The sequence below is a fragment of the Orycteropus afer genome, unplaced genomic scaffold, assembly GCF_000298275.1.
Source record: "Orycteropus afer afer isolate SDZICR_OR568_19922 unplaced genomic scaffold, OryAfe1.0 scaffold00005, whole genome shotgun sequence".
In the NCBI taxonomy this organism is placed as follows: Eukaryota; Metazoa; Chordata; class Mammalia; order Tubulidentata; family Orycteropodidae; genus Orycteropus; species Orycteropus afer.
The window spans coordinates 1,328,856-1,343,570 of record NW_006921592.1 but is presented as its reverse complement, the minus strand read 5'-3'; the positions used below and the strand labels follow the sequence as shown (position 1 = coordinate 1,343,570).

The 14,715-nt window shown below is 40.5% G+C and overlaps 1 protein-coding gene across 1 annotated transcript in view; it reads right to left on the bottom strand.

The window, feature by feature from the left end:
• Window positions 1-13,249, bottom strand: part of SMC5 (structural maintenance of chromosomes 5) — a 177,280-nt gene extending 164,031 nt beyond the window's left edge. Inside the window, exons 1-2 of the mRNA XM_007939525.1 lie at window positions 13,041-13,249; window positions 8,861-9,002 (exon numbers count right to left, since the gene is read on the bottom strand). Coding sequence (XP_007937716.1) covers window positions 8,861-9,002; window positions 13,041-13,249 — 351 coding nt within the window. The remainder of the gene's footprint in view (window positions 1-8,860; window positions 9,003-13,040) is intronic.
• Between the last annotated feature and the right edge of the window lie 1,466 nt (window positions 13,250-14,715).

Sequence of the window (14,715 nt, the reverse complement as noted above, 5' to 3'; positions counted from 1 at the left end):
GAAAAAAATACCAGGAGGTAGTTATTGACCACACAGATAGTCTAGTACATACTTGTGTTAAATTTTTATATTAGCATTTACATAAAAAACATTAAAATATTCTCGCTGAAGAGCTGGGCATCCCCCAAATACATCTGTGGTATGCACAGATGTAATTCTGTTGTCTAAGAAACACTGCACTCCACAGTCTCCCTTAAAAGCTCTAATGCATGATGTATGGCTTTTCTAACCAGTCTTTGTGACTCCCACCAGATTACCAGGTGGGAACATGCAAGTAGGGTATATCGAACTCTAATGTGGAGATAGGTTAGTTTTGCTATGCTGCTGGGCTTAAAATGAGCCCTCCTACAAGCAGAAACGGGATCTCACTGCACAGCAGAGGTGGAGTAGAGTGGAGCATGTCTTTGGACCCGAAATCCCTACACTAGACCTCCTTGGCAAAGACGCCCAGCTGAGAGACAGCATCAGTGGAAGCAAGAGGCACAAGACAGAATGATAAGTTTGTCATCCCAAGGAGCAAGAAAGCTGAGTGACCTTGGGCAGGAGGCTTGCTGGCAGAGTGGGGTGCACCTAGGTTAACTATTAGCAGGGCTTTGTGATACTGGCCCAAGCAGGGCAAAGGCCAGACCAAGAGGCCAAGGGCCAGAGAGGCACGCAGAGGGTATAGCAGAAGGAAGACTATCCTGACTGAAGAACTGTATCCTGAGCATGTTCCTGAATCTGAATTCTAGCCTGTTATTTCCCTAGTAACCCCATAATCATGAGTATTGCCTGTGAGTTCTGTGTGGCCATTGCAATGAATTATCAAACCCAACAGAGAAATAGGGAGTGCTGTGGAAGGGATGGTTTGTATCAGAGTTGGTAAAAAGGTTGGGAAGTGGTAGCACGTCTGGCCTCATAGGAATAAGCCTTGGGCTGTTGATGGTGACTCTGTTTTCCCCTTGGGAGACTGAAGGAGGACAGAGGATGCCAATCCCATGTCTTTTTAGCACACGAGGTTAAGAAAAGATGCATTTTCTTTATGATAAAAACAGACATGGAAAGGTTGGTGAAAACTGTAACAGTGCAACCCATTCCAACTGTACAACCCCTACAGTGCAATCCAGCAGACCTCTGTATAGACAAGGATTTAAATAAACTGTTTCTGACAATAAAAAACTATCAACATTCACAAAAGTTTGACCTCCCCTCAGAAATGATTACTCCAATCTTCTTCAAAAAGAAGAAAAACTGAGGTCTACACAATTGGAAGACCCTCAATGATATGGACTGACACAGAGGCTGCAACAATGGGCTCACGCATAGCAAGGACCGTAAAGACTGCACAGGACTGGGCAGTGCTTCATTCTGTTGTACATACGGTCGCTACAAGTCAGAATCAACTTGACAGCACCTAACAACAATAACAACAGACAACTGGCTAAGGGCTCAAGGCTAATTATTAATGGAAAGCAGTATCTTTTTGTACCTCCTAAGGCACTTGACTGCTAACCAGAAGGCTGGCGGTTCAAACCCACCAGCCACTCCTTGGAAGGAAGGTTGGGCAATCTACTTCCGTAGCGATACTGCCTTGGAAACCCAAGGAGGGGTCGCTATGAGTCGGGTCTGACTCGATGGTACATAACAATAACAACAAGTGTCTCTCCTAAAGGGAGCTCTGGTGGCACAGTCCCTAAGGGATCTGACTGCTAACCAGAAAGCTGGCAGTTCAAACCCACCAGCCACTCCTTGGAAGGAAGACTGGGCAATATACTTCCATAGAGATACTGCCTTGGAATCCCAAGGAGGTGCCACCATGAGTCGGATCTGACTCGATGCTAGTGAGTTTAGTGTTGGGTTTTTTTTAAGTGTCTGCCCTATAGCATTAAAAAGCAAACAAACAAACATATTTTTAAAAGAGGTTACATAATCCATTTCAATTTTTTTAGTGGTTATTCCAAAATTTTTAAATGTATGTTGTTGTTGTCAGGTGCCACTGAGTTGTCTCCAACTTGTAGCAACCCAATGCACAGCAGAACGAAACACTGCCCAGTCCCACGCCAGCTCCATGATCCTTGCTATACTTGAGCCCATCACCATAGCCACTGTCAATTCATCTCGTTGAGGGCTTTCCCCTCTTTTGTCAACCCTCCACCTTACCAAGCATGACATCCTTCTCCAGGGAATGGGCCCTTCTGATACCATGACCAAAGTAAGTGAGATGAAGTCCAGCCATTCTCACTTCTAAGGAACATTCTGGTTGTACTTCTTCCAGGAAAGATTTGTTAATTCTTTTAGTACTTTATGGTAGTTTCAGCTTTCCTCGCCAGCACCACAACTCAAAAGCATCGACTTTTCTTTGGTCTTCCTTATTCTTTGTCCAGCTCTCACATGCATACGAGGTGACTGAAAATACAATGGCTTGTGTCAGGTGCACCTCAGTCCTCAAGGAGACATCTTCACTCTTCAGCACTTGAAAGAGGTCCTTTGTAGCCGATCTGCCCAGTGCTATACATCGTGTGATGTCCTGACTGCTGCTTCCATTAGTGTCAATGGTAGAACCAAGCAACATGAAGTCTTTGACAACTTCAACCTTTTCTCCACTTATCGTGATGCTGCTTATAGGTTCAGTTGTGAGGATTTGTGAGGATTTTTGTTTTCTTTATACTGAGATATAATCCATACTGCAGACCGCAGTCTTCAATCTTTACCAGTAAGTGCCTAAAGTCATCCTCACCTTCAGCAAGCAAAGTTGTGTCGTCAGCATATCTCAGGTTTTGTTAATGAGTCTTCCTCTAATCATGATGCCACATTCTTCATATAGTTCAGCTTCTTGGATTATTTGCTCAGTGTTCTGGTTACCTAGCACCGTTCTGACAAGAATATACCACATAAGGGATGGCTTAAACAAACAGGAGTTTATTCTCTCACAATTTGGAGGCTTTAAGTCCAAGTTCAAAGTGCCAGGCTCTAAGGACTGTGTGAAAGCCCCTTGACCTTGGGCTTCAGCTCTGCCTCCTGCTCCTAGCCCATTGAAACAAGAGGCTTTTCTTCACTCAGGCAGCTACTGGATGCTGAGGCTAACAAGCCCAAGGTCAACAAATAAAATGGCACAGTCCCGATGTTACCAAACCACACAGCTGGCCATTAATTCAAGTCCATTGTAAGTCCCAAGGTCGGCAGAGCATGGCAGGCTGCTGAACAATGACATGGCTACACGCAGGGTTCAAGCGTGCCATAAGCTAAAGACCATTCCCCAAGGCTTCTGCTTATATACAAGAAGCAGACCACATCCCAAAGGCAGCTACTCAGCTGCTTGTGGTTGATTCCAACATGGAGTTGATTACCAGTCTCATCATGGGGAATAACTATCACCAGCGACCCAGCCAAGATGACATACAAACATAACTACCACATTCAGCATACAGACTGAACAAGTATGGTGAAAGGATACAATCCTGATGCACTCCCTTCTCGATTTTAAACCATGCAGTATCCCCTTGTTCTATCTGAACAACAGCCTCCTAGTCTATGTACAGGTTCCTCATGAGTACAATTAAGTGTTCTGGAATTCCCATTCTTCACAGTGTTATCCGTAATTTGTTATAATCCACACAATCAAATGCTTTTGCACAGTCAGTAAAACACAAGCAAACATCTTTCTGGTATTCTTTGCTTTCAGCCAGGATCCATCTGACATCACAAATGATATCCCTTATTCCACGTCCATTTCTGAATCCAGCTTGCATTTCTGGAAGTTCCTGTCACTATACTGCTGCAACTGTTTATGAATTATCTTCAGTAAGATTTTTACTTGTGTGCAATATTAATGATAGTTTGATAATTTCCACATCTTATGGGTCACCTTTCTTTGGAAGGGGTACAAATATGGATCTTTTCTAGTTAGTTGGCCAGGAAACTGTCTTCAAAATCTCTTGGTACACTTTAGTGAGTGCGTCCAGTGTGGCATCCGTTTGTTGAAACATCTCAATGGGTATTCTGTCAATTCCTGAAGCCGTGTTTTTTGCCACTTCCTTCAATGCTTCAACTTCCTCCTTCAATACCATTGGTTCTTGATCACATGTCACCTCTGAAATGGATGAACATCGACCAATTCTTTTTGGTACAGTGACTCTGTGCATTCCCTTTATCTTCTCTTGATGTTTCCTGCATCATTCAGTATTTTGCCCATAGAATCTTTCAATACTACAACTCAAAGCCTGAATTTTTTCTTCAGTACTTTCAACTTGATAAATGCTGAGGGTGTTCCCTTTTGGTTTTCTAACTCCAGGTCTTTGCACATTTCATTATAATAATTGACTTTTTGTCTTTTTGAGCTGCTCTTTTAAATCTTCTGTTTGGCTCTTTTATCTTGTCATTTCTTCCATTTGTTTTGGCTACTCTCCATTCAAGGGCAATTTTCAGAGTCTCTTCTGACATCCATTTTGGTCTTTTCTTCCTTTCCTGTCTTTTTAATGACCTTTTGCTTTTTTCATGGACTATGTTCTTGATGTCATCCCACAATTCCTCTGGTTTTTGGTCACTGGTATTCAATGCATCCAATCTATTTTTCAGATGGTCTCTAAATTCAGGAGGGATATCATCAAGGTCATATTTTGGCTCTTGTGGACTTCTTATAATTGCCTTCAATTTCAAGTTGAACTTGCATATATGAGCAGTTGATGGTCTGTTCGTTCCACAATCAGCTCCTGGCCTTGTTTTGGCTGAAGATACCGAGCTTTTCCATAGCCTCTTGTCACAGATGTAGTCAATATGATTCCTGGGTATTCCATCTGATGAAGTCCACATGTATAGCCGCCATTTGTGTTGATGAAAAGGTATTTGCAATGAGTAAGCCATTGATCTTGCAAAATTCTATCATGCGATCTCCAAACTTATTTCTGTCACCAAGGCCAAATTTTCCAACTATCAGTGACTCTTCTTTGTTTCCAACTTTTGCATTCCAGTCACCAGTGATAACTAACACATCTCTATTACATTCTCAGTCAATTTCAGCCTGCAGAAGTTGATAAAAATCTTCAACTTTCTCATCTTTGGCTTTGGTGGTTGGAGTCTAAATTTGAATAATAGTATTAACTGGTCTTCCATGTAGGCATACAGATATTATCCTATCACCGACAGCATTGTACTTCAGGACAGATCTTGAAACATCCTTTGTGATGAATGCCACGCCATTCTTCTTCAATGTGTCATTCCCGGCATAGCAGGTCATATGGTTGTGTGATTCAAAATGGCCAAAACCAGTCCATTTCAGCTCACTAATGCCTAGGATATCGATCTTTACGCTTTTCATTTCATTTTTGACAACTTCCAATTTTCCTAGATTCCTACTTCGTATGTTCCATATTCTGATTATTAATGGATGTTTGCAGCTGTTTCTCCTCAATTTGAGTCTGCCACCATCAGCAAATGGAGGTCCCAAAAGCTTTACTTTATCCTTATCATAAAGGTTGGCTCTCTTTCCCAGTTGTATTTTGAGTGCCTTGCAACCTCAAAGTCTCGTCTTCTGGCACCATATTGGACAATGTTTCCAGGTGCTTCATTAAGTTGTCCAGTAATGTATCAGACAGTGTTTCTCTGCTATTCATAAGGTTTTCCCTGACCAATTCTTTGAGAAGTGGATGATGGTCTCTTCTTTCTTCTGAGTCTGTCTCAGTCTGTAAGCTGTGTTAACACCTATGCACCATGTACAACCCTGCTGGTATTTGAAAACACCGCTGCTACAGCCTCCAGCCTCACTGAAACATCTAAGCCACCACAGTAAAACAAACTGACAGACAAATTCATCTCCCTTAGCTGTTTGAAACCTCTCTGCCTTCCCCTTACCTGGATCCTGCCATTGGCCCTGGCTTTCCCACCTTTCTGCCTTTGGGTGGGGGCTGTCTGTCTCCCTTCCCTTCCCTAGATCCTGCCATCAGCCCTGGCTTTCCATTCCTTCTTGACTTTTGGGTGGGGGCTGTCTGTCTCCCTCCCCTTATCTGGATCTTACTGCCCTCGGCCCTGGCTTTCCCTCCTTCCTGTCTTTTGGGTGGGGGCTGTCTATCTCTTAAAATGCATATTTAATACTGAAGTTGATCAATTATCTTAACTTCTCCCCAGTAATACAAATCCTTGGGATGCTTTAACTCTCAACAGTTCATTCCTATTGTCCAATATTTTAGTTCTAGACTGTTTATTTTAAACTCCACAAATTATAGACATTATTATTTTAAACACTTTACATATACTTTACTATACATTGACAATTTTTTGTTCAACATTACTTTTTGCATCTCAGAGATTCCTGCTGTGATCATTTTCCTTCATCCTAAATTATAGACATCCAAAGTTCCCTAAGTGGCGATCTCGGGCTTTATTCACTTTTTTCTCCTATCTTATTCTGTAAAAATATTACTATTGGATATACAATTACAGACTAGCTACTATTTTTTTTGATAAGGAGAATACTATTCTACTCTTTTAAGACTTCCAAAAGTCAGCTCTTGGTCTAATTCTGGTTCCTTTATAGGTTTTTTTGGCAGCTTTAAAAATCTTCTGTGTTTGGTGTTCTGTAATTCACTATAATGTCTATAATATGTAATGTGTATCTTCTTTCCTGCCTGAGATATAATAGTCTTTTTAAAACCAAGGATTCATGTTTTTCAACATTATTGAAAAATTCCTAATCACTCTTTATTTGACTTTTCCTCTTCTTTAGTCTCTCCATTATCTCAGATTATAATCAGATACACACTGGGCTATTTTCCTTTATTCCTTATGTCTCTTAACCTCAATTTTGTATTTTTTCTCTCTTTCTCCTTGTATTACATTTTAAAATCATTTTCAGATCTTTTAGTTGACACATTTTCTCCTTAAATGTGTATGCTCTGTTGTTTTTCCTGTCCAAGTTTCTTTTTCAAGTAATATGTTTTTCATTTCTTTAAGTTCTCTTAGATTCTTTTTCAAATCTGACAAATCTTTTTGTCACTTATTCCTTTTTTTATACTTGCAACCTTCTTTCATTTCTTTTATCAAATTATACTTAGTTTATATTCTCTATCTGATGAGTCTAGCATATACAAGCTTTGTAGATCTGATTCTGTAGTATGTTGCTTTGGTCAGTTCCTATTTTTGGTGATTTACTTCCTCCCACGTTTTGTAATGTTTACGTATGAATTTATGAATTTCTTGGAACTTTGTGTTGTTCCTTTGAGAACTGGACTGAAGTTATATTCCTTCAGAGGACCTGTATTTGCTTCTGCGGGTGCCTGTAAATATTACTAACTGAAACTAAAAACCAAAATAACAATTTAAAATTTTTGTTCATGTAATTAAGGATATGGTCACACAGCCAATTACTGTAACTGCTGCAATTTTTACACTTGTAAAAAGTAGAACTGCAAAAGTGATGTGATACATATATGTACAATATTGACCAAAACAAACAGACAAAAAAGGAGTAGTTGCTGAGGCTGCCTATGTACAACCAAGAAACTCATGGGATTTGGTTTCTTGGTTTGGAGGTTTAGGGTCATAGTTTCACAGGACATCCCAGTTAATTGGTCTAATACCATGTTTAATGCTTCTGTTCTACCTCCTAGGGGATGCATCGTGCCTTAGGTTTTATAAGCTTACAAGCAGCCATCTAAGGTACAACAATTGGTCTTTATTCACCTGGAACAACAGAGAAAAAAGGAGAGTCAAGTACAGGAGGAGGACATGGAATATGTGGCTAATTATCTCTATGAACAAGTGCCACATCTGCCATGAGATTAGAGAACTGGATGGTGCTCTGCTACCATCATTGAACATTTTGATCGAAGACTCTATACAAGAATCCTGATCAAGGAGGGGAAAATGCAAAATTCTCTAGAGCCATGAAGGTTGGTTGAACTCCTAAAAATACTACCCTGAAATAATCTTTAAATCTTAAATCAAAAATATCTCCTGAATACTTTAAACACAGTAATAGGTTAGCTTAATTAGTTTAAAAACAAAAATCTGTTTTGAGCATTATGCTCGTTTAAGAATTATCTAAATGGGATCAAACTGACAACAGCAACTAAAAAGATTAGACAGGACCTTTAGGACTGATTAATAGTGCAGGTACAACTCAGAAAAGGAGAGTGAGAATGGTTGCACAACTCAAAGAATATAATCAGTGTTACTAAACCGTACACTTTAGAAACCATTGAAATGGTATATGTTTTGCTGTGTATATTCTCAACAACAAGATAAATAAAATTTAAAACAAGACTTTAGTTTAAATCATAATATGAGTTCTAGCCGTAAGTAACATGAACTCTAGCTCTAAATGTATTAAAGCTTCTAGTTAAGAAGTCTTTGGAAGACTTCCTTTTATCTCCCCACTCCATTCAGAGATATAATGAGATAAGTAACCCTCACTGTTCCATTCTTTGCTATTGTTTTTTCAGCTAGGTTTTATCTTCCCTACCTTCAATACCCCAAACCTTGTATAACCAATTTAAAGTCAGACTTTAATGAGCCAAGTATTAGCAAATCTTCCTGGGAAAACAAGGCCAGAGCCTGCTTACCTCTTTAAATTCACACTATTTTGATTTTAAACTTGGTTAATTTCCTTCACCTTTCCACAAATCCAGCAATGTACTTCAAACAATATATTTTACACTGTTTTTAGCATTTTGGAGAATTCTCTAGGTATACAGTCCAAATTACTTTCAGAAGTGAAAATCTCCCAGTTTTTATACCTTCTAACCTCACATTCATTATATTCTTGCACTAAACATTGGCTACGGCCCAGGGACAGGATGCAGAAATTGATTTGCATTGATTAATTAAACGCAATTGATCATCTAGAATTTAACAAAAAAAAAAAAAAAATGTTCTTATGTTAACTTACCTTATCTGTTCGTCCCATGAAAGCAGGTTTGCCTGCTAATCCAAGGCAAATGGCACATACGATGCTGGACTTTCCTGTTCCATTAGCTCCAACAATCATATTCAAGTGGGGTCCAGGAGATACTTCACAGATATCATATGTCCTGAATTACATAGAGGTAAAATTACTAAGCAGAGTTAAAAAAAAGAAGAATGTCTTCTTTACAAAAGCATGTATTCTTGCTTCATGTTATCATTATCTAGACTTCCTCAAATCCCTTTAAAAAGCCAACTAATCTTACAAATTTAATGCTATTTACTGGTTTTCTTAATAAATTAGAGGAAATAAAAAAGCAGTAATACATATTTAAAATAAGAACCTCAGTAGGAAAATAAGATTTGACATGCCTTTTTCAAGACTATGTCTGTTGAATAAAACCAAGTTTGATATCATTATTATCTTTAATAATTACAATATATAGTAGAATACATCAAAGCTACTCTAAGTATTTGACTTGATGGCAGTGAGTTTTTTGTTTTGTTTTGTTTTGTTTTATTGCACAAATAACTCGAAATCAAATTTTAATGTTGGAGAAGCCATGCATTATCTTAAATATATAGATCCTTTATCAATATTTCTCTTGAACTAAAAGCTTAATAGCAATTTCCCTTATTTTATTATTTGAAACAATCCAACCAATATTTTTATTCTAATTAAAAAACTAAAGATACATATCAAAGTATTATTTTATGCTTAATTAACATTCATTCTTTTAATCTCCTGTCAAAAAATTCACCAAAGGTTCTATATTGCTAGTCCAGGTTTAAATAAATTTTACTCCTACAGGGTAGAAACAAAAACATCACCAAGTACATTTGTAATGCTCTCTCATGCCAGAACACTACATGCTCCAGCACTCTACCTATCTGCAAGAGTTAGCAGCTAATGCTTATTAGTTGCCAGGATAGTTATCACAAAACGTGAAGCAAATTCTGACTGGGACATTCTTGTAACTTATCTTTGAATAATGTGAAGTGGAACCCATAACCAATGTCCCATTCCCAGAGAATCTCCATTAGTTCTCAAGTAGCTGCTAACTAATACTCAAAGAATAAATGTTTAACCTGCTACTATAAAATAATTTGACCAAGCACATCTCAATTTGATACTCAAAGAAATTAATCATTTTAAAATTCTAGGTGGTAATAAAAACGAATGCTGGTAGGTAAAGGAAAAGTAAGTAGCTCTGGTAGCATAGTGTCTAAGGCATTTGATTGCTAACCAGAAGGTTGATGGTTCAAACCCACTAGCCACTCTGTGAAAGGAAGACTGGGCAATCTACTTCTGTAAAGATTTACCACTTCAGAAACTCAAAGGGGGTTGTTATGAGTCAGAATCAACTCAATGGCAGTGAGTTTGGTTTTTCTGGTTTAATGGAAAAGTATTTTCTTGTAGGTTTTCCAACACCATATGTCTCAATTCATACTACATAACATCCATCTAATTTATTTTTTCAGATGCTTTGCTCTGTTACCACTTGAGTATTAAAAAAAATCTCCTTACACAGCTACAGTGTAGTGAGTTGCACGGTATGGGTTTTCTACATCTTTGTAACTCCCACCAGATTACTGGGTGAGATCATGCAAATAGGTGTCAACTTGGCTGGACAACTGGTAGTAGTTATTTGCTATAATAAGACTGGCAATTAACTCCATGGTGGAATTTGCCAGTGAGCAACTGAGTTGTTGTTGTTGTTGTTGTTATGTGCCGTTGAGTCGGCCCCGACTCATAGCGACCCCTCCTTGGGTTTCCGAGGCAGTATCACTACGGAAGTAGGATTGCCCAACCTTCCTTCCGAGGAGTGGCTGGTGGGTTTGAACCGCCAGCCTTCTGATTAGCAGTCAAGTGCCTTAGCCACTATGCCTTGGAAACCCAAGGAGGGGTCGCTATGAGTCAGGTCCAACTTGGGGGCACATAACAACAACAAGAAGCCTACCCTTACTACTTCTTTTCTAAAACACAAAGTCCTCTCATTGTTAAAATGAACAGAAAAAACCTCACTTGGCTCTGTACTTTTCAGCCAACTTCTTTCTCCTCTTCATATCCAATCTTTACTTCCTCATCCCTCATTCTTCTACAGCCTGCAAAGTTTTCTATTTTCACTAATTCATCAAAATTGAAGCATTTCTTAATTGATATATTCAGTGCACTCTTTTTAGTCCTGCTATCTGACTTTAATGTAGCAGATGTATTTTTGAAACACTTTTTTTCCTTGGCTTCTGTGAGATTATTCTCCCCCAGTTCTCCTCTTATGTCCCTGAACAGCTCCTTTCCAGTGTTGAGTTCCTCTCCTACTCACACTTCAATGCTGGCATTTATCCCCAGCTCTACTTGGCCTTCTATTGCTCCTATTCACATTTTCTTTTGGGCAATCTCAACCATTCCTATAACTTCAATAATCACCTGTATGCCTGATTCTACACTCTCTCACCTATTTACACATTTCTCCTAAGCCCCAGACCCTTATATATTAACTGTCACATCTGAGATATCCCACAGGAAACGTCAAGTCACAGGATCCACGAGCCATTTATTCTTACTCTCCCCAAACTGTTCCCTCTGCTGAAAAGTAGCACTTTCTGACCAATTAACCAAGTAAGAGGGACTTGGGAAAAATGCAGCACAATTTTTCTCTTCCTCTCATGCCTCACAATTAATCTCTGCCAGATCCTATCGAACCTCTTTTCTTTCTGATTCCTCACTACTACTCCTGTATTTGAATCCTCATCATCTCTTGCTTTCGTATTGTGAAAGTCTTCTTACCTCCAATCTTCACACTTTCTGCATCATCCCCCACGCTGTCTCCAGAGCAACATAAATCACACCTCATCCCCCACTTAAAACTCATCCTGCTTGCCTACCCGATGAAGTTAGAATTCCCAAGCATAGTAAACATACAAACCCTCCATGATTACCTACCTTTCAGTATCACCCCTGTTCACATATTCACTATGTTTTAGCCACACTGAAATACTACAAGTTTTCTAAATATACCAAACTCTTTCAGGTTGTTCTTTCAACCTGCAGTGCTCATCCTTTTCTTTGTCTACCATGGAAAGAAAGCTTCCCATATTTCTGCATTTTCATAACTTTCTTTACAAAGCTCTTTCTCATACTTGCGGGAGAAATTAACCATTTCTTTTGTGCCCCCATGGCATCTACCTTATTTGATTACATTTATCTTTCCTGATCTATATTCACACAGCAATTCAGCTACTTATTAGCTGTGTAAATCTGGGCAAATTAACCTCTTTAAGCTTATCTCATCAAGAGAGATAATACATAGAGTTGTTAGGAGAAAACAATGAAGGAACAGCGTTAAAGAAGCACCTTGTTCTGTATCTGGCACATGGTAGGCACATAAAAAATGGTGGTATTGTTACAATTCTCTTGCCCCTACTTGACTATGTGCAAGCTTCAACAAGAACAAAAATTACAACAATAAAAAAAGACCCTGAGCCAATGAACTGTACTATACTAGACAGATACACGGCATTTTTCTCAAAACATATTTATTCAATGCTTATTAGTTGACTGAAGGGAAAGAAAAGGAACTAGGGAGGAACGCTGGATTTGGAGAAATCAAGGGTCTGCTGGGAGGCACAACCATTCATAGTGAGGTTTAATTTTATTGTACATTTCCCTCCATCCGGGACAACTTCTACCATCTTATATACTCCTCTTTGTCCACGTAGCAAATGCTCTCTTTAAGAATCTACCATAGCATCATTGCTGCTTGGATTAAACCGCTGCCTCCTGAGTTCCCAGGGCCCAGAGTTTTGTGAATTACAGAATATGTTGCCTTGAGTCCGTAACTCCCAGTGGGCTGACGCCTAGTCCCTAGTAAATCCACTGTCTGTCATATGACGCTTTCAAAAAACACTGGCGAATGCATAAAAATCACACAACCCACACATCTACTACATCAACATACATCACCATCTCCACGGCCTACGTATAAAGTCCCACGGTAACCCTGGACCTGCAGCACCCAGCACATGTTCAGTCTCTGCACCAGCCGTCTCACACACACACACACACACACACACACTCCGACGTGCACACACGCACGCAGCTGGCGCCCCTCATCCTGCTGGCCCGCTCGCCAACTCCGCCGCAGGGCGGCCTCGGGGCCACTCACAGGAAGTTTTCCATCGCGATGCGGACGATAGAGCCTTCCACGAAAGGCCCTGACGAATGCAGCGGTACCGGCAGCAGCGACGTAGGCGGCAGCGTTGACGGGGCAGAACTCTTTCTCTTGCTCGGGATCTCCGACGAAGGATCTCTCGGAAGTACTCTCTTGGAGGCCTGGACGTTTGGAGTTGACGTCTTCCTGCTCGGAGTCGCCATCCTGGCTCCCTCTCTGCCCAGCAGCCGCTTCCGTTCCCACCGACTTGCAGCCCTGCGCCCGGGCTCCCGGCTCCCGCGCGAACTGCCCGACGCGCGACAGCGCCCGCGAGGCCGCCCGGGCGCCTGCGCACTTCCGGCCCGGTGGCGTCACATGGCCCGCCCGCCCGCGTAGTGAAACAGCGGTGGCCTGCTTTTGTGGAAGTGCTGGTGGTATAAAGATGGGAGTCAGAAAATACGATAACGGGACTTTCTTCTCTGTACATTTCTGCCTTTTTTCAGAGTTCGTGTTTTGTATTTTAATTCAGGAAAAGGTGTCTTTTGCTTCTAATATTTTGAAAACCATTTCAGCGCTGCGAGGAACTGGATGCATTTACTCTTGGTCACGTGCCGCCTGAGATAACCAAGTGGGGCGGTTTAGTGGGCACCGGCGCGGATTCGTCCGAGGTCGGCGACGACAGACTAGGCTTGCTTGGACTCCGCCTGAGTACGTCAGGGCTGTCTCTGCCTTGTCTTTTCAGTCTCATAACTGTTTGTTTCAAATGAGGTACCCCTTCTCAAAAAATGGAAACAAAATTTTCCGATGATTCTATGACATTTCTCCCATACAGCGCCGCGTTACATCTTCTACACTCTGAAACTTTTTATAAAAGAATACAGTGTATAGATGTATCTTCCTTGATTCTCCTTCTTGCTCCCTAATTCCCTGGTAAGATTACCTCCCCCAAGGTTTCTATAAATTCCCCAAGCTAGGGCACTAGATTCATTGAAAGGGAGATTCTACTCTTCTTGTTTATGTAGGTAATCGTCCTGCTCATGAAAGATGAGTGCTACAGAGGCCTAAGTAGGTCTTTAGTCATTCCTAGTAGTAATGTCTGATCTACATGAGGCTGGGTGCTTTGGAGGTAATAAAACAGTGATTGTGATGGGGAAAGCATGGAAGGCCTGTCAGAGGAGGTGATGTTTGAGCTGAGCCCTGAGAGACGAGAGATGTGTGAAGACCTGGGAAAAGAGCATTTCAGGCAAAGGATGCAGCAAGGACAAGGGCCCAGAGGTGGAAACTACACGCAATCATTGGGGAGCAAAGGGAAGGTAGTAACTGAAGTATTGTGAACAAAGTAGCATAACAATATTGTCCACCATATTGTTGGCGTTAGTTGCCATGCAGTCTACTCTGACTAATGGTGACCTTATGTATAACAGAAGAAAACAAAACGCAATGCCTGGTCCTGTGCCGTCTTCACAATATTTGATATGTTTGAGTCCATTTTGTGGGTATTACGTACTCCATCTGATAGAGGGCTTAAGTCATTTTTTGATGACTTTCTAGCAAACATGATGCCCTTTTTTTTAACTTGTAGTCCACTCTGGCAGAGTCCAAATTTTGTTTTAAAAGCAATGGGAAGCCATCAGGTAGTTTTAAGTAAGAGACGGATATGATAAAATTAATGTTGTTAAAATGACCACTC